Source organism: Condylura cristata, unplaced genomic scaffold (assembly GCF_000260355.1).
Source record: "Condylura cristata isolate star-nosed mole 26May11 unplaced genomic scaffold, ConCri1.0 scaffold00036, whole genome shotgun sequence".
Classification (NCBI taxonomy): domain Eukaryota; kingdom Metazoa; phylum Chordata; class Mammalia; order Eulipotyphla; family Talpidae; genus Condylura; species Condylura cristata.
In genome coordinates this window covers 14,354,825-14,374,503 of record NW_004567137.1, presented here as the reverse complement: position 1 = coordinate 14,374,503, position 19,679 = coordinate 14,354,825, and the positions used below count along the sequence as shown (strand labels likewise).

Here is a 19,679-nt window from a genome sequence, read left to right as displayed (position 1 = left end):
TCTCTGGTATATGGCTGTTCATTATTCTTGTTATTTTCTCGCCTGGAGACCACCTTTTTAACTCTCCACTTGAGATAGAGAAAAATAGAGTCAGAAAAATTGGCTATCTTAAGAAAATAAAAGATGCTGAGGCTTGTAGCAAACCAGAGGCTGAAATGATTGCTCACTGTCCAGAAGATTACAATTGTCGTTAACATTTTTTGAGTCATAAAAAAATCTAAATTAAACATAGATACATACGAATTCATTAACATTACCCAGAGCAAACCAATTCTGGAGACTGCCAGAGCCATGAGAAATCTGTCCATGAAAAAGATCTTTCTTGTCTGGACCCAGTCGATGCAGTTCACCAGGGCTATGAAGCTGTTTCCTAGCTTACCAATGACAAGTCAGCACTTACAATGACCACAAGCGTGCTGTCTAAGACACTGACCATTGTCTGGAAGAGAATACTCCAAAGTCTACTATAGCTGCTAAAGGCTTATTCATTCATTCAAATACTTGTATATCTGATGCTTGAAAACACAACTGTTTTCTCTCTTGTAAAAAATTGTGTTTGTCATCTCAAATCAGCAACCATCAAGATTTGCTAATGGATGCATTTATGGCTTTCTGCAGGAAAATCTTTGTAGTTTCCTAGACAACTCAGCTGAACCCTAGAAATCACAGCAGATTCTGTGTGCCCCCTGTAGCTGAAGTCTTTTATAGCTGCTGGTGAAGGAAGCTAGGTTCCCATTTGCTAACATGCAAATCAACATATATGCAGTTTCATGACCCTCACTTCTGTTTTCTCAATATTTGAATCTGCCCACTTGAGTTCAGGACAGGTAATATTACAAAATTCTAACAAATGTAACAGGCAACAAGAATCTTTTAAACACTTCAAAGCTAGGTGTCTGCACAGGGACCTTAGTCATATATTATGTAAAAGCTCTCCTGCAAAGTATCCAAATTTTCTAATAAAGTAGAAGCAATTATTCCTAGAATACTGGGTACTGCAAATAAATTTATCACTTTATGTGTGTGCACATGCACAACATATACACATGCAGCCAAGTTTAGCTGGTTAGAAATCTCCTATTCTTTGAACTCCAATAATAAATGTTTTTCATTTCTCCACTGACAGTTATTATACATCTATCTCATGCTTAATGCTCTGAGAGTTGTCAAGGCATTATTTTAAAATACTTCAAATTTATTCTACATAGTTTTAATATAAATATTCAGTATTTGGGATTTTTTTTTCTGTACCTAAAGAAAATGATGAAATCTCTATTGTTCCATAAAACAATCCCTGAGTTTGAATGCATTCATCCACAAAATAAGAATACTCCTTCTGTGCTTCTTCCAGTTCTATCACATTCCTCCATTAATACAGGCACCTTCAGATTCTACCCTCACCTACTTCCCCAGAAACATCTGTTCCATGACCCTCCCTGCAGACAGCCCTATCCATACAGTGGTCAAAATGGGGAGAGGGGGTGAGCAATATCATACAATCATTCTCCTTCACTAGGTAAAAAAAAAGTAAGCAAGGGACCAATGAAATAAAGTCAGCACCAGCTACCAAAGAAAGAGAAGGGCTTGCATGTGTTCTAAATTTCAAAGGTGATAAAGAAAGAGATGTGAAGGATGGACCCCAGAGCAGAAGTACGAACACCCTGCCAGTGAGTAGGCAGGAGATTCTCTGCATCGGTTGCCGAGTAACAGTGAGAAGCTCTGAAAGATGAAAAGTGCAGACGGGGTTGGGTGGCTTGGGTGCTGTTGCCAAAACATCCAGGGCATTTGGAAAAGAGCAGAACTGGGGTTCCAGGAGGACAACACCCCGAGGAGAGCTCCTCCTTATTACTTAACAATTTGAATTCAAATAACGTGTAATATTGGATAGTGTTCATGTGTATGACATTGTGAATCAACAGCTGTGACTCTACAGGATGCTCTTCCCACACATCTAGCTCCCGGCCCTCACCGGACAACTGACCCATTGGCTCCAGTGTAGCCATCACCCTTCCCCTGTCCACCTTCTCTCGTGAGCACTGTTTGATAGTCCAGGACTTTGTTTTTGGCTTATTTGTCCATTTGCTGTGTTTCTTTCTCTTCCACATGTCAGTGAAACCATGCAGGAATGTGTGTATGCTTGGTCAGCCTGATTCCTCAGGTAACCGCACAGAGGAAACTTCAGAGACACTTGAACTGTTGAAATAAAAATTAGGGCTCTCTCTGGTGGCGCAGTGGGTTGGAATGCTGCACTGTGAAGCTGAGCCAAGCCGTGTCCACTTGAGTGCTAGTTTGATCCCCGCCCTGGAGGTGACCCACATGGCTTAGCAGCTCTCTCCTAACCAGCCCACTGCTCCCCTCAGCAGTGTACTTTGTCAGTCTGCTTGTTCTGCTCCTCACTCTGTCTCTGGTGAAGCTTCTCACCACCCCTGCACCTCTGGCTATACCCCATTTCTATATTTATAAATAAATCTTTAATAAAAGAAAGAGAAAATTATATTTCTATCTTCACATTTTGGCACCTACTAGTGTTTGCATTTTCTTGATGCACTATACAGTCCTTGATCTTGAGTGGAAAGATTTGTTTAGAGACACTTGAATTGTGAAGAAACAGATTCAAAAATCCATACAAACTCAGACTTGGTGATGGGTTTCATTTTTATTGGTTTCCCAGACCTTGTGTAGTTTATTCATCCATTATTTTGTCATTTTGACCCTATTCCATGGACAGTCTTATGATTTAGAGAATTAACATTAGCAAGACAGACATGATTATACATTATGGACTAATATTCTAATGAAAGAGATAACATGATTAAAAATAAATGACAGGGACCTCCCTGATGCCCCAGAGGACTAAAGCTCAGCACTATGAAGCTATCTGCAGCCACTGCAGCATGAGTTTGATCCCTGGTCAGGGAGGAGACCCACATGGCGCAGCAGACCTCTCCTGTCTCGCCTGCTGCTCCCCTCAGCAGTGTATTTCATCAATCTGTCTGTTCTGCTCCCTGCTCTGTCTCTGGTGAATCCACTCACCTCCAGCACCTCTAACCTATACCCTGGTTCCTGTATGCTTAAGTAAATAAATTCTTTAAAAAATAAAATGAAAATAAATGACAAAATGAAATGTGAAGATGCTCTCTCTTAATGATTAGATGTTACAAATTTCATAAAATTAATAACTAATAGAAACATGTAAACTAAGTTGTTCCACTTTTTCTTTCTTAGAATAAAATTTGTTATGTCAACATAACATGTCAACATGCTTTCCGTCTCATCATTTCCAACAAAATTATAATAAATAGATCTTGATATTCCTATTAATTTGACAATAATACCATGCAAATATATGCGAAAGGTCATGGAATTATATACATACTTTTTAAGTTAGATTGAACTTTTAAAAATGTTTTCTGTAACTTGTTTATGTCTTAACCATTGATTTACTTGAGTTTTTTTTTAACTTGAGCTTTTTAAATAGGGAAGAATTGAGTCATTTTACTGATGTTTAAAAGGAATTTTTAACTAGCAAGCTAGGCGAGAGGATTGGCAATTCGTTGTTAAAGGAAAAATGAATAATCTGACCTCAGCTCTAACTTCAAAGACTATCTTCTGACTTCAAAAACTGGACAAGGACTTTCCTAACTGAATCAGAACATTGAAGTTGCTCAACACCATCCTAACATCACTTCTTACTGCTTTAAGCTATAAAGTAAAAACTCATGATGGAATATCATCTTTCTCGAACATCCACCCTCAATGTATGATTTAGAATGACGCACCCGCTGCTCCCCTCAGCAGTATACTTGGTCAGTCTACCTGTTCTGCTTCCCACTCTGTCTCTGGTGAATTCTCTCCCCGCCCCTGCACCTCTGGCTTGTACTGCAGTTCTGTATGCATGAATAAATAAATTAAAAAAAAAATTAAAGATGCGATATTACAAAATGTGTGGTGTAATTACAATGAAAAATAGCGATGATTCTCCGAAATCTGTTTTCATTTCTTAAAAAATGCATAAACAGTGGCCCTCCCTAGTGGCGCAGCGGATTAAAGCACAGCATTTAGAAGCTAAAGCCACCTCAGCATGAGTTCAAACCCCCCCAACCCCCCGCCCTGAAGGTGACCCACATGGCACAGCAGACCTCTCCTGACCCACCCTCTGCTCCCCTCAGCAGTGTACTTTGACGATCTGCCTGTTCTGCTCCCCACTGTCTCTGGTGAATCCTCTCACCGCCCCTGCACCTCTGGCCTGTACTCCAATTCTGATAGCATAAATAAATCTAAAAAATATATAATGCATAAGCTTAAATAAATTATTGTATTGAAAAATGATGACAAAGAATCAATATGTGAAGAACACATAGATTTATCATTCTGAGAAATTTCTAATAATATTTTGTAATATTATTTTGCTACATCTTACAATCACAGATTTCATAAACACACATATGTAGGTTTTAGATGAGCTTAGGCAAAAGACTTCTATATACATTTTCAGGAGTCACTCAAATACTACATATTATAAGAAGCAGTAGGAATATAAGGTGCTACACTCAACCAATTTGTTTTCTGCACGAAGATGCCAGAGCTCCCACCCTCTTCCTTTCTTTCTGCCGGCACCTCAGCTGCCTCGGAAATGACACGAAAGCCTGCTTTAGCTTCTTGTTTCCCCAGATGAGGATACATGAGTGGCTTGAAGGATACAGGACTCCAAGAAACTGACAAAACAAGCCGGTGTGTTTATTCCGTAAGTTTGGTGAACTCCAAACTGAGATGACTAGAGACAGGATGTAACAGGCAAACGGCAAGAGGAACGAGACCACGGTCTGCAAGGCTCTGACGTGGACCCTGGTGCTGGGGTCCTGGGTGCCTCTGGCCCCGAGCTGCATCCTCCTATGATGCTTCCACAGAGAAAAAGATAACAACAGCAGAGCTATCAGGGCCAGAGTAAAAGGGATGAAATTTACTAAGGTGAACACAATGAGGTTGGAAAGGTATACATCATGCCTCAAATGGGAGTTCCAAGTGGTGTTTCCTTCATAATCCTCTGCCAACGTATTTTCACTGATGCTTACCAGTGCAAGATGAGAAACCAAGACCATAAAACTCCCCAACAAAATGATGTGAATTACCCTTTTCACTCTCCATTTTAGGTAAAGAAATTTAAGGCTAGAGAAGTTGGCCAGCTTGAGCAAATAAAATATGCTGAGGCTAGTAGCAAACCAGAGGCTAAAATGATGGGTTACCGTCCAGAGAACATGAACAATTATTCTGACTTCAAAACTATATAAAGCTGGATCCAGTGCAATCCCATACCAACTCGTTAATGTTATCCAGAGCAACCCAATTCTGGAGACCGCCAGAGCAGTGAGCATTTGATCCAACAAGGAGAATTGCTGTCTTTTGACCCAGTCAACGCAGTTCACCAGCGCTATGAAGCCATTGGCAAAATTCCCTACAATAAATCCTATTACTAGTAGGGTGAAAAGAATGCTCAGGAGTGAACTCAGCATGTCTGGAAAAAAGCAACAAGCCACGTTAATATCACTGCTTGGGAGTCTTTAATATTCTGACCTTAACTTCTGTGTGCAGGTGATCTCTGAATGTGCATAAAAGTCTTGTTTCTTTTCATTTTCTGTCAAGCAGGAAAACAAGAAAGCACACCAACAGATGGGATCAATGTTGACTTTATGAAAAATATTGATATTTCCTTCTAGTCCCAATGGAATCCTATTCGTACACTGTGTCTCTGCCATAGACTGGGATATTCCATAACGGATGTTGATGGCAATGTTGAATTCTCATTGGCTAGCATGCAAATAAGGACATATTGTTTTTCATCTTTCCCCTTTGTTTAACTTCTCCATAATTTGTACTCATCAGTTTACATTATTCAGTGACCATTCTGCATAGATTCTGGCAACTATTATATCTGTATAATAATTATAGGGTATGTCTTCAAGCTCTGTTTTATTATAATCTTGTAGAAAATGAAGAAATAGAGTGTGTTGATATCTCATCAATTGCAAATTCTTCAATAAAAATAAATGTGAAATCTTTTTGGTAATTTAATTTACATTCCACACCAATATTTAATGCTATGAACTTTTAACATTATAAACCATTTCCACTACTAATTTTTTTTAATCATCTGTCTCATCCAGAAGTATAGAGAGGCTTGATCTGTCTTGTTAGTACTGACTCCTAGGACACTGAATTTAGTTCACTGAGTTGATCAAAATGATTTTCTCCCTTTATTTTTTAAGATTTAGTTATTTATGCATACAGAACTGGCATATAGGCCAGAGGAGCAGTGCGAGTTCGATCACCGCCCCGGAGGTGACCCACGTGGCTAGCAGGCCTCTCCTGACCCGCCTGCTGCTCCCATCAGCAGTGTACTTGGTCAACCTGCCTGTTCTGCTTCCCACTCTGTCTCAGGTGAACCTCTCACTCCCCACACTCACCTCTGGCCTATACCCCATTTCTGTATGCATAAATAAATAAAATCTTTAAAAAAGAAAGAACGAAAGAAAGAAAGAAAGAAAAAGAAAATGAAGCCAAGCACAATATCTATGCTTTTCATGGACATCCTGGTTTATATCTTCATCATTCAAATCTCTCTAAACAAATTTGCATACTCCAATTTTCAAGAATGCATTAGACTGAGTAGCCAAAATGTGGTTACTAATATATAGTGAATCAAACATAATACATATTTAATTGGCTCTTAACAGTTTCTGGGGGAACTTCTTTATGCAGTTTTCCACTGCATTGGTATCATCAAAACCACACACTTTTAACAATTGTCTTCAAGGTTGTCATGGAGTCACCTCCATTTTAGAAGGATGGCTGGGGGAGAAGGGTGTATGCATGAGCATGGACTTACTTGAGATGGGCCTGTAAGTGTGTACATAATTTCTCCCTGCAAGACAATGCTGAGATTTCAGTTACATTAGCTTGTACATCTGTGAGGGAGAAACAGCATTTCTGTCTATCCCAGAGAAGAGGAGAACATGGCATCTGGGACCTGCAATTGGAGGGCCCTTAGAAACATTCCATGAAAATTGACAAAGGCTACTGTAAAACAAAAGAAGCCCTTCCTGTAGAAGGCATAATGGCATAGCTTGTGCAAAACACTTTATTTGTATATGCCTAAAGGTTGTTGAATCATATACCATATATTCTACTGTTCTAATATAAACACTTTTAAAAGACAGGGCATAATTAAGTTTTCTTATCTGAAATTTAAAGTAATTCTTAGGTGGCATGATAGGGGAGAGAATGGCAATTTAGAGACCCAGAGGTGGTTTGGGGGAAACCAAATAATTCGATGACATAGCTCACTTCCTATAAGCTTCTCTTATTTCAAAGCTGGAAGAAATGACTTTCCTAACTGTCTAAGTCACTGAGTCATTTCTCTTTCTCCTCATCCCAATTGTAGACCTTGCTCTTTTCCTCAGTTCTTCAGTTCTTTTTATGATCTAAAATTCTTCAGCACTGCTTAGCATTCATACATAAAATCTTGCTGTTAATAGATTTGTCACTCTTAAATTTCATTGTGTGCCTTTTTTACTAACAATGCTATTCATTGGTCTCTGTAAACTACTAAATAAGAACTCAGGAAGGAAGAGCATCTGTCCCAGACATCTATCCTCAATGTGTGATTTGGAATTGGCTTTCATGACCATCCAAAAGACTGGTAGTTCAAACAATGAAACCTAAACATACTGTGTTACGTATGGTGCCAGCTACAGTGGAAATAGCAATGATATCCTGAGATAAGCTTCAGTCTTTAAAATGCAAAATTATTAGTCAAGGAGTCTTCCATGAGAAGATAACTTAACTTATATATATATATATATATATATACATATATATATATATATATATATATATACATATATATTCACATGACTTCATAATCATAAGGGATTTCATACAACATTTTGTGACATTAGATTGTTTATCTGGAAAATCATAGTGAATGGTTTGTTAGTCTTGCAATCTTCTTTATTTTTTCATAAACATACATATACGGATTTTGTGACAAGCTTAGGCGAAAGACTTCTACATACACTTTCAGGAGTTACACAATTATATACACATGAGAAGAAGCGGTAGGACTATAAGATGTTAGACTTTACCAGTTTGTTTTCTGCATGAAGTCTCTGGAGCTCCCACCTATTTCCTTTTCTTCAGCCAGCACCTCAGCTGCCTCAGGAATGACACACAGGCCTGCTTTGGCTTCTGGTTTCCCCAAATCAAGATAAGTGAGTGGATCAAAAGATTCAGAGTTCCTGCAGCCAGGCATAACAGATGGATGGGTTTGCTCTGGACGTGACTAGGGCTCCAAACAGAGATGATGAGAGCCATGAAGAAAAGAGCAAACATCAAGAGAAATGAGATGATGGTTTGCAAAGCTCTGAGGTGGATCTTGGTGCTGAGGTCTTGGGACCCTTCACCTCTAAGCTGCATCCTCTTGAGATGTCTCCACAGGGAGAAAATTAGTAACAGAAAAGATATCAGGGACATGGTAAAGGGTATGGCAATGACTAAAGTGAAAACAGTCGTACTTGACAGGCAGATGACGGCTCTGAATTTGATCTTCCAAGTCATGTTTCCCTCAGACGTGTTTGTCAGCATATTCTCACACACGCTTTCCATTGCAAAGTGAGTCACCAGAAAGAGCAAACTCCCTAACATTATGGTGAGAAGTACACTTTTAACTCTCCACTTTAAATAAAGAAAAATATGACTAGAGAAGTTGGCTATCTTGAGCAAATATAATATGCTGAGCATTGTAACAAGCCAGTTATTAAAATGGTTGCTTACTATCCACATAATATTAACAATAGTTCTTATTCCTAAGATTAGTAGAACTGAATTATACACAGATGCATAAGAATAAAATAATATTACCCAAAGCAAACCAATTCTGGAGACCGCCAAACCAGTTAGGATTCCGTCCGTCCAGGAGAACTTCTGTCTTTTGACCCAGTCAATGCAGTTCACCAGCACTATGAAGCCATTGGCCAAATTTCCCAGAACAAATCCGGTCATTACTAGGATGAAAAGAATCCTCAACATTATCATGTCTTAAAAAAAAAAAATCCACATCTAAATCAATACTAGTGATTTTAGACTTTAAGTTTATATGTGGCTGATTTTGAAATGTGTGTTAAATTCTAATTTCCTTTAAGTTCTGTCACCAACCTGAAACAAGAAAACAACAGAGTATGCAATACAAGATTGATTTGTCTTTATAAAAAACAGCAATTTTCCTTCTAACTCAAACAGATTCTAAGTTACACACTGTGTGTGTCTGGCTGGATTAGTTGAGTTGAGCTGAGTTGAGTTGAATGCTATATTCTCATTTGCTAACATGCAAATTCAGACACACTCTTTTGCAGTATTTTTCCTTGTTCAACGTCTCCGTAATTTGCATTCATCATCTTCGTTGTTAGTAACATTTAAAAATCAGTACATAGAATAGACAATGAAATTCAAAATTAAGAGATTTCTCTTGGTCGTAACTAGGATTACCATTACTTTGAATTTTTGCTTTCAATGTCAGGTTAATGAAGGAAGTATGCTTTTCCATGAAAAGCATTCAAGAATTTCGTGAGGTCAATAATCCCTAAAAGCTATTTGCCAAAAAAAGAATATTTATGTCTAACTTTATTTATTTATTTAGTAGAAGAACTAGGGTGTCAGCCAAAGTCACAGGGGCAGAGGGTGGTGGGAGGATTCGTCAGACAGATTGGGGAGCAAAACAGGCAGATTGAAATACACTTCTGACGGGGACAGCAGGTGAGACAGGAACGGTCTGCCACACCATGTGGGTCACTTCCCTGACTGGGGATCAAAATCAATCCATAGAGGTGACAGCATTGAGATTTAACCTCGAGGCCACCAAGAAGGCCCTAACTTTATTTTTTCCAGGCTAACTAGATGTATATCTGATGCATGAATGAAGTTAACATAGCATAACTTCCTAGTGTAAAGTCAGTGTTAGAGAGAGTTCCAGGTTTAATTAAATCTCCACTTTCTCCTACATAGACTTCTCAACCCATTGTTTGTAACTCATGTTCCACACTTTAATGAAAACTTTTATTTTAGTATATTATCTAAATACTAATAGATCATTAAAAAATCCAGGGATTTTTTAAATAATCCTTGAGCACTTCAATAATGCATGTGGATTCCATGTCAGATTTTAAGCATATATCCACATATAATTATTTGATTTTTACTTTTTTCTATTCAAGTAATCATTTTGAGTACTTTTTGAGATTAATAGATGGTCATATCTACCTCTATCCTGGCCTTCTTCGGTGTCAGTCTTTACCATATACTTGTTTTCAACAGGGGATCTCAGCCAATTACCTAGAAAGAAACCCCAAGGACTGCTTCGTGTCTCTGGTCCCAGGCTCTGTTTTATAGCCATAATATAAGAGATAAAACAACAAAGCTTGCAAGAAAAAGGGATACTTTTTTATGAACGTGGAATAGGGAAGTATATACCCTCTCAGAATTTTTTAAACAGGCTAATTTTTTTTTAAACTGCATTATTGAGGTTTTACTTAGGTATAATTGACATGCAAAAAGCTGTACATATTTAATGTATACAACTTGATGTGTTTAGATATAAGCATACAACCATGGAAACCATAACTGTAATGAAGGCACTTTTTTTTTATTACAAAAGTTTATTTTTACATCATTTTGTACATTTTTTTTCCATCTCAATTGTAATCCCCGCGGGTTTCCCATCACCAAGTCACCCATGTGCAATCACCATAATCCCTTGCATTTCCCTCCCTCCACCCCATTTTTGATCCCATTCCCCACTCCACCCCCACAAAATGTCTCTGGTATATGGTTGTTCATTATTTTTGTTATTTTCCACATGGTCCATTATACTCCTGCTATGAGTGAAACCATCCGGTATTTTTCTTTCTCTTTCTGGCTTATCTCACTAAGCATGATCTTTTCCAGCTCCATCCAAGTTGCTGCAAAAGACATGTGTTTCCCTTTTTTGGTTGCTGAGTAATATTCCATTGTATATATGTACCACATCTTTCTAATCCAGTCATCTACTTTTGGGCATTTGGGCTGCTTCCATGTTTTTCCAATTGTAAATAAAGCAGCAATAAACATGGGGGTACAAGTATCTTTTTCAATCAGTATTTTTGTGTCTTTTGGGTAGATACCTAGGAGTGGGATTGCTGGGTCATAGGGAAGCTCCATGTTTAGCAGTTTGAGGAACCTCCAAACAGTTTTCCATAGTGGTTGTACTAGTTTGCATTCCCACCAGCAGTGCAGGAGAGTTCCTTTTTCACCACATCCTCGCCAACATTTGTTGTTGCTAGTTTTTTGAAGATGTGCCATTGTCACTGGGGTGAGGTGGTATCTCATTGTGGTTTTAATTTGCATCTCCCTTATTACGAGTGATGTTGAACATTTTTTCATATGCCTATTGGCCATCTGCATTTCCTCTTTGGAGAAGTGTCTTTTTAGCTCTACTGCCCATTTTTTGATGGGGTTAAACAGGCTAATTTTTTTTCTTATTTGTGCATACAGAGTTGGGGTACAGGCTGGAGATGCAGGGGCCGTGAGAGGATTCACCAGAGAAAGAACGGGGAGCAGAACAGGCAGATGTACTGAAGAACACTGCTGAGGGGAGCAGCAGGGAAACAGGAGAGGTGTGCTGCGCCCTGTGGGTCAGCTCCCTGGCGGAGGATCGAACTCATGCGGAAGCGGCTTTAGCTTCTTAGTGCTGCGCTTTAACCCGCTGTGCCACCAGGGAGGGCCTTAACAGGCTAAATGTTTTACAGAGCTGTACGCACTACTTGCTTTTTTCTTCTTAAGTGCTTATTACTTGGCTGCACTTCTCCCTAGGGAAACTTTGAAAGTTATGATTAACAGGTCGATGTGGGTGCTGAGGGGGTGACGTGTCCACAATGCACACCTGAGCTCAGCTGTGTACAGAGGCCAGTGTCTTCCTGTCCAGCGCGCTCTGAGTGAAGGGTGTGAGCTGGAGCGGCAGAGCCATGCAGCGCCATCAGAGGTGACTGTCCTTTCTGCCAAATCGCTTTTTAATGTCAAAGTTTCTTCTGAGAAAATATTCAGCTAATTTCAAGTTCCAACTAGCCACCAAGGCTAATGAAGGACTTTTCTTCCTTCACAAGAGACACTTTGGGACTCTTTAAAGCCCCTGCGTGCCCAGAGATGGAAGGGCGGGGACCCCACCCGGATGGAGAGAGTGCACACACACAGCACAGCGATTTTGTCTTAGGTCTGGCAGCTTCTGTCCTTCCGTCTGCTTCTGGAATGTTCTGTTTGGGTAACTCGTGATCTGCTCTTTTTCCAGCTCGAGGAGTTTTTGCCCTTTACCCCTGAGTCTCCCCCACCTCAGCTCCCCGCCGTGACATCAGATCCCTTGAGTCTGCTCGCTTTCTCCATCTGGCCTTTTCCTCAGCTGGCCCGGCTGTGGCCACTGGTCTATGGCCAGCAAGTCCTCACGTCATTGCTTCGCCCACAGCTACTTTCTGAGTCCTGACTGAGGGCAGATGTGAGAGTCTGGATCTCCTCCTTACCATTCAGCTAAGGAGATTTTTAATTTTTTTTAAGATTTATTTATTTCTGCATATAGAGCTGAGGAACAAGCCAGAGATGCAGGGGCAGTGAGAGGCTTCACCAGAGACAGAGTGGGGAGCAGAGCAGGCAGATCTATGAAGTACACTGCTGATGGGGAGCAGCGGGCGGGCCAGGAGAGGTCTGCCAGCCATGTGGGTCACCTCTGGGGCAGGATCAAACGCATGCTGGAGTGGTTTTAGCTTCTTAGTGCTGTGCTTTAACTTGCTGTGCCACGAGGGAGGGCCCTGTTTATTTTTTAAGTGCTCTAGATTCCACATAAAAGAGCGATCATGTGGTATTTATCTTTTCTGTCTAATGTATTTTACATAACAGAATGACCTTGTGATCATTCTGTGTTTTTTTGCTAATGTCAAGATTGCATTCCTCTTTTATGGCTAAATAATATCCTGTGTGCCAAATTCCATGTTCTCCCTTCTATCTAGAAAGACTGTATTACTCAGACTCCTTTATAGGCAGTTTGTGGCAATGTAATGGGAATCAGAACAATGTCATGTGAGTGGAAATTATTTGCACCATTTATAGGCCAATTCCAAAAATCTCCCTATGCACACTCTTCCATTTACCTTTTCCTCCAGAGAGTCTATAAGGAGATGACCTCAAGGCAACATTGGAAGTCATATGTTAAAGCTGAGATTATTGTTGAACAGCCTGACTTCCTGGATAAATTAATAGAGAAGGTACTATTAAAAGAATAAATTAAATTTACAATGTGTTTAAGTCAATTTACTTCAGGAAATCTTTACTATTTGTCACAACATTTTGTTTACCCATTAATATAATCATTGAAACATAGAACCACAGATTTACTTATTGACTCTTAAGTGGTGAAGAAGAACCGGGAAACTTAAGTCACCTGCAGATTATGTCAATGGTGTTGTTTTTATTGGTTTTCCAGTCCTAATATAGTTTACCCATTCATTTCTTTTGTCATTGGAATATCATTTTGCCCAACTATTCCATGGGTTGACTTTTATGTTCAGAAACTCAGCAGGAAAGATGGACATGAACATACATCACATGGATTAAAAACAAAGACAACAGGGACCTCTTTGGTGGTGCAAGGGGTTAAGTCTCAGCACTACAAAGCTATCCTGGGTCACTGCAGCAAGATTTCCATCCCCAGCCAGGGAGCTGACCCACATGGCCCAGCAGACCTCTCCTGACCTGCCCGCTGCTCCCCTCAGCAATGTACTTTGCCAAGCTGCATTTTCTGCTCCCCACTCTGTCTCTGGTGAATCCTCTTACTGCCTGCCCCCCTACACTTCTAGCCTACACCCCAGCTCTTGTATGTATAAATAAATAAATCTTTTAAAAAGAGAGAAATCAGATGTGAATCTTAATGTTTAAATATAGCTATTAAAATTTCATATTACTAAGAATTAATATTGATGTAAATGAAAGCACTGAACAAAGCTATAAATTTTTTATAAAACTTGCTATCAATAATATATCAACATATTTTCCATTTCATTATGTTCCACAAAATTATAATAAACAGAAATTGAAGACATGCTTTGTATTACACAGTCATCATAGATACCATTTTAATATGTGGTAATGGTATTGTATCACCCATAACTTTTGCAAAAATAATTATTTTAATAATATATTTATTTATTTACTGATTTTACATGGTGGTTCATAGTCATGGTTCCCCCAAATGTGTGGCCCTCCCACCAATCACCCAGCCACATACAACCCCCTCCCCAACCGTGTCTCCCTCCTCTCTTCACCACTCCCACTCTTCCCCTTGTTGCAAGATGGTCAGCCCATCAGCCTTGACTTTTTCTTGGAGCCTCGCCCTTTTCTGGGAGAGGAACTAGGCTCCCAGCAGCAGCAGACAGGGCTGCTCCTATCAGCAACCCTGCCCCATCAGCAGCCAGGAGGCCCGCGGCAAGGTAGAGCTGGGCAGAACCTCTCTCAGGCAGGTGATGGGGTGGTTGTCCCACCTTGACTGCTCAGAAGAGCCCCGCATTATCCGGTCATTATCCCCGCATTACAGGTCAGTGTGAGCTCCGGGTTCCAAGCCTCCTCATCCCAAAACAAAATAACTTAACACCAGATCGTACTTCAGAAAATCTTTTTAATGTGAAAACTGGACAAAACAACTTTTCTAACTGTGTATGGATATGAAGTGACATTGAGAAGAGCTCATGGTCATTTTTCTTTCTTCTTCAGCCTCATTGTAGACCTTGATCCTTTCTAAGCTCCTCAGCTACTGCATTAAATTGGCTATTGTTCAGCACTGCTTATTATTGTACAAGGATATAGAATCGACTCTAAATATGCTTGTTACTCCTGAGTTTTGTGTGTATTTTTTCATAACAGTTCTCATTGCCATGATGTAAGTTTTCATCATGAAGTAACATCTGCCCAAACAAACATTCTCAGCATGTGACTGAGGAATAACTTTCAGGACCAACCAACAGGCAGTCTGAACACGCTATGTTAAATAAGTGAGGCACTGACCGCAATACAAAGGAGGAGTTTCCTGAGTTGGTGATTTGGGTCTTCAGAATGTGCTAATAATATTGTAAATATAAATCACAAATTCTTTAATGAAAGCACACATGCGATATGTCTGTGAAATACACATAACTTCATAATCCTGGGGAATTTGTTAGAATAACTTGAAACGTTCAGTTACTATATGGAAAAAAGTCAATTAATGCTACATCAATCTTAACCTTATGTTTTTCACAAACACCTACCTATGTATTTTTGTGATAGGCTTAGGCGAAAAAGCTTTATATACATTTCAGGAGTTACACACTACATACATATGAGAAGAAGCAGGAGGACTCTAGGTGTTAGACTCCAGTTTGCTTTCTGCACAAAGACTCGGGAGCTCCCACCTGCTTCCTTTCCTCCAGCCAGCAGTTCAGCTGCCTCAGAAGTGACATACAGACCTGCTTTAGCTTCTGGTTTCCCCAAATCAGGATACATGAGTGGCTTGAAGGATACAGGACTAAAAGACTCTCACAAAACACTAAGGATAGTTTGTTTTGGAGCTTGTTTGAGCTCCAAAGGGAGATGATGAGAGCCAGGACGAAAATGGTGAAGAGCAGGAGAAAGGAGACCATAGTCTGCATGGCTCTGATGTGGACCTTGGTGCTGGGGTCTGGGGACCCTTTGCCTCTGAGTTGCATCTTCTTGAGGTGTTTCCACAGAGAGAAGATTAACAGCAGAAAAGATGCCAAGGACATAAGGAAGGGTATGAAGTTCACCACTGTAACGACAGTCATGTGGGAAAAGCGTATCATTTCCTTCCCAGTGCTCATCCCAGTGGTGTTCCCTTCATACTCACTTGTCCATACATCTTCTTCTACACTCGTCACAGCAACATGCATAATCCAAAAGACCGAACTCCCCAACAGTATTGCTAGAACCACTCTTTTAATTCTCCTCTTCAAATAAAAAAATAGAAGGTTAGAGAAATTGGCTATCTTGAACAAATAAAATATGTTGAGGCATGTAGCAAGCCAGGTGCTAAGATGGTTGCAAGTTATCCAGGCAAGATTAACAATAACGTTCACTTCTAAAGTATAGGAAGCTGAAACAAACACAGTTGCATACCTATTTATTAATGTTATCCAGATCAAACCAATTCTGGAGACCGCCAGACCAGTGAGAATTCCATCCGCTGAGGAGAACCTTTGCCTCTTGACCCAGTCAATGCAGTTCACCAGAGCTATGAAGCCATTGGCCAAATTTCCTGCAATAAATACTATCATTATTAGGATGAAATGAATGTTCAGTAAGAAGGTCATCCTATCTAGAAAAAAAAAAAGCTAAGTCTAACATCACTGATTGTGATCTTTTAATATTCTCTTCTTAAATTCTATGTGCAATTTCTGAAAATGCAGTTAAGTCCTTGTTTCTTTTCAATTCTTTGCCCAGTCTCAAACAGGAAAGTGCCAGTCTGCTCATAGATGAGTTTGATGATGTTATTAAAAAAAAAAATCACTGTTATTCACCAAAGAGCTTAAATCAATTCCTAACCATGTGATTTCTGTCCTTGCTGTAAGCTGGAATAATTTACTGCTAATGGGGATGTGAAAGTTGAATTCTTATTTGCTAACATGCAAATAAAGACATATTCTCTTTCATTGTTTTGCATTTTCCCCTTGTTTAACCTCTCCATAATTTGTGTTATCAGCTTTGTCATTTAGTGAAATTTTAAAACCCAATATATTGATTGGCTAGGGAAAGTCAGATTCATTGTTAGATGAAGCTGGGCTGTAAATAGCATCATCATCTCTATGGATTGTTACATTCAATCTGACATGTCAGATTTATGTGGAAAGGATCCAAGATTTCCCATGGAAGTTTTCTTGGGCCCCAGTGAAGGCAAGTGCTGCTTAACGGCTGGTTGTTAATGAGCAATATTTAATTATAATCTTATTTTTCAATACCCATATTGAAAAATATCATGGATGAAAGAAATTATTGTCCCATAAATTGAAAATTTATAACATGGAAAATGAGTGTCTGGGAGGTGATTTGGATTTAAATGCATGTTTCTCTCATTCATGTTTCTCAGTCCAATTTTCAACACACCTTTCAAGTTTTAAGATTTTAATTGATAGTTTCCATCTTGATTCTATTTGTTATTTAAATATTAGTTATGCAAATACAATACTCAAAAATTTTATACATATTCCCAGAAACTCAAAAGAACATGTGGTTTCCACACTAGACTCTTTGTATATTAATAGTTAACTTTGTTTTCTCTGTTTAATTCATTTTTGGCTTCTTAATATATTTAAGACTAATAGTAAAATCCAACCTCTACCCTTGGGTTTTATTCAGTTTCAAGTTTTGTAATTTTTCCCCTCAGTTTGTCAGTCATTTACATAACTATATCATTTTGGGGGTGCATTTTCATATCCCCACGCTTCATATATAGGCACACACTTCACTTATCTTCACCAAAACTCCAGTGCCAAGGTGCCTTCTGCTTCCTCTCCTGGTCCTCTCTTTCCTCCTCCCCTTTCCTCTGGTAACCAGTGTGATTTGCATAGACTCTTAAGAATGATTTTGTTTTGCCTATTTGTTTTCTTTGGTTATTTCCATTCCACAAATAAATGAAACCACCCAGGAGCTGTCTTTCACCTTCTGACTTAATTCACATACATAATCACCTCAGGTTTCACCCATCTTGTCTCCAAAAGGCACTATTTCAACTTTTTTAGTAGCTGAGTTGTATGCCATTGAGGCTATATGCCACAATTTCTCCAGCTTTTTATACTACATTTGTTTTCAGTAGGGGGTTTAGATGCAGGCCGCCAAGACTGGACGGGCCTGCCCTGATCCAGGACTGTGTGCTTGGCAACTCTCTGTCTCTGTGACATTATTCTCCTCAGGGGTCTCTGTGAAGAGTAAGTTCACCATTTGAGTAAAGTGCTTTCATTTGCCTGTCCAGAAACAACAAATACAGGATTGTAAATTATTTGAAACTGTATGGTTGACATTTCAAAGTTCAACTACCAGAACTTCACTTACCAGTATATTGCCACAGGTTGAAAAAGGCAGGTTTTCCTCCTGCAACAATTGTCAGGTTTAGGTTTGATGTACATCCCAGAGTTAGCTGAGGAAGAGGAGCAGCTGAATTAAATCAAATGAAAGGAACATCTTTGTAGGTGAAGAAATGATCTGTATATTTAATGCAATCACTATCAAATCCCAGGCTATTTGCAAAAGTGAAAAACTATCCCTAAAGTATAATTGAAAATGCAGAACACATACAATAGTCAAAGAATTTTATTAAAAAGAACAAAATTGGAGGAGTATAATTCCTGACTTCAAAGTTGCATTAATTAGTATAAGGTAGTGCTCACATACAGACATGTGTGTATATATATGTGTGTATATATATATAATTAAATAGATAGTGTTTTTGTCATCAGCACATTCAGGTTCCAGATAGATATTCAGTTATGAGAAAAAAAGATTTTCTGTTTTTATTCATGTGCCATAAATTGAAAATTCATACTGCTATATAGATGTGAAATGATCAAAGAAGTAATCATTTCAGTCATAGCACAGAAATATATATATATATGTATACATATAGTGTGTGTGTGTGTACTATTCCAACTCTGCAAAAAAAAAAAAAACTCACTTTTTAAAAAGTAAACACAATACTTCAACAGACCATAACAAAAGAAGACATAATTACCCGGAGAACAGCTCTAACAATTGGGGTGACAGAGGTTCCTGTGGGAAATGACAGCATCTGTGAAGGTGAATGAGGGATACAAATATTCGTTCAGGTGCAAGTGTCCTCAGTTGCCAGTCTCAGCAGGTCTATTTTATTTTATGTTTTCAAGCCATGGGATTACATCAGCATATGCATTGAGTGAAAAAATGTAAATAAATAACAACTATCACATATTCCTAAGAACAGTTTGAAGTCTTCTGATCTTTGGCCAAGTCTGTAACACTTATTTTTTAAGAAAAGCACTGCTAAGAAGCAAAATGTTATTACTATTATTTTTTTGTAGCTGGACAAACAATTTACTAATGATAAAGCAGGCACATTAATTCATATAGTTATAACTAACATTTCTATTTATATTATAATAAAAGGTTAGCAAAACAAAAGGAAAGCTTCTTTTATTGCTAGTTACTAAGGATCCTCATTTTTATTAAAGCATCCTAAAAAAAGTTTAAAATAAGACCAGGGTAAGGAATGAAAAAGTTTACTGTATTCAGTTCTAACATTAGGAGAGATAGTCAAGTTGAAGGCTGAACAACAAAGGCTTGAGCTTTTCAGACAACTCAGCCTCAGGAGAGAATGAACGTAGATCACAAAAATTCATTAGAACAAAAACACTATTCTCTTCAGAATAAGATAGTCTCATATTTTTGTATTTCTACTTATTGTATTGCCTTTAAATTAACTTCATTGAGTTACATTTTACATGAGGAAACTGCTCACATTTAAGGAGCTTTAACAATTGTATGCGCCCTTGAAACTTTACACCTTTAATTCATATATTTTCAAAGTGTTCTAACAT

General features: G+C 38.8%; 4 protein-coding genes across 4 annotated transcripts in view; all 4 read right to left on the bottom strand.

Annotated features, from left to right (window-relative positions):
• LOC101633890 (taste receptor type 2 member 140-like) overlaps window positions 1-2,003 on the bottom strand; it is a 2,762-nt gene extending 759 nt beyond the window's left edge. The window contains 3 exon segments of the mRNA XM_012732800.1: window positions 43-388; window positions 969-995; window positions 1,970-2,003. Coding sequence (XP_012588254.1) covers window positions 43-388; window positions 969-995; window positions 1,970-2,003 — 407 coding nt within the window.
• A 2,547-nt stretch (window positions 2,004-4,550) lies between these two features.
• Window positions 4,551-5,510, bottom strand: LOC101622694 (taste receptor type 2 member 31-like). Its single transcript, XM_012732799.1, has one exon. The coding sequence runs from the start codon at window positions 5,508-5,510 to the stop codon at window positions 4,551-4,553; it is 960 nt and encodes a 319-aa protein (XP_012588253.1).
• A 2,668-nt stretch (window positions 5,511-8,178) lies between these two features.
• Window positions 8,179-9,057, bottom strand: LOC101633668 (taste receptor type 2 member 31-like). Its single transcript, XM_004693147.2, has one exon. The coding sequence runs from the start codon at window positions 9,055-9,057 to the stop codon at window positions 8,179-8,181; it is 879 nt and encodes a 292-aa protein (XP_004693204.2).
• A 6,410-nt stretch (window positions 9,058-15,467) lies between these two features.
• Window positions 15,468-16,427, bottom strand: LOC101633446 (taste receptor type 2 member 19-like). Its single transcript, XM_004693146.1, has one exon. It carries the CDS (start codon window positions 16,425-16,427, stop codon window positions 15,468-15,470), a length of 960 nt encoding a protein of 319 aa, XP_004693203.1.
• Between the last annotated feature and the right edge of the window lie 3,252 nt (window positions 16,428-19,679).

Bases quoted from the DNA above. Each gene is read 5' to 3' on its own strand.
- LOC101633668 (XM_004693147.2), bottom strand. From the start codon at position 9,057: ATGACCGGATTTGTTCTGGGAAATTTGGCCAATGGCTTCATAGTGCTG.
- LOC101633446 (XM_004693146.1), bottom strand. From the start codon at position 16,427: ATGACCTTCTTACTGAACATTCATTTCATCCTAATAATGATAGTATTT.
- LOC101622694 (XM_012732799.1), bottom strand. From the start codon at position 5,510: ATGCTGAGTTCACTCCTGAGCATTCTTTTCACCCTACTAGTAATAGGA.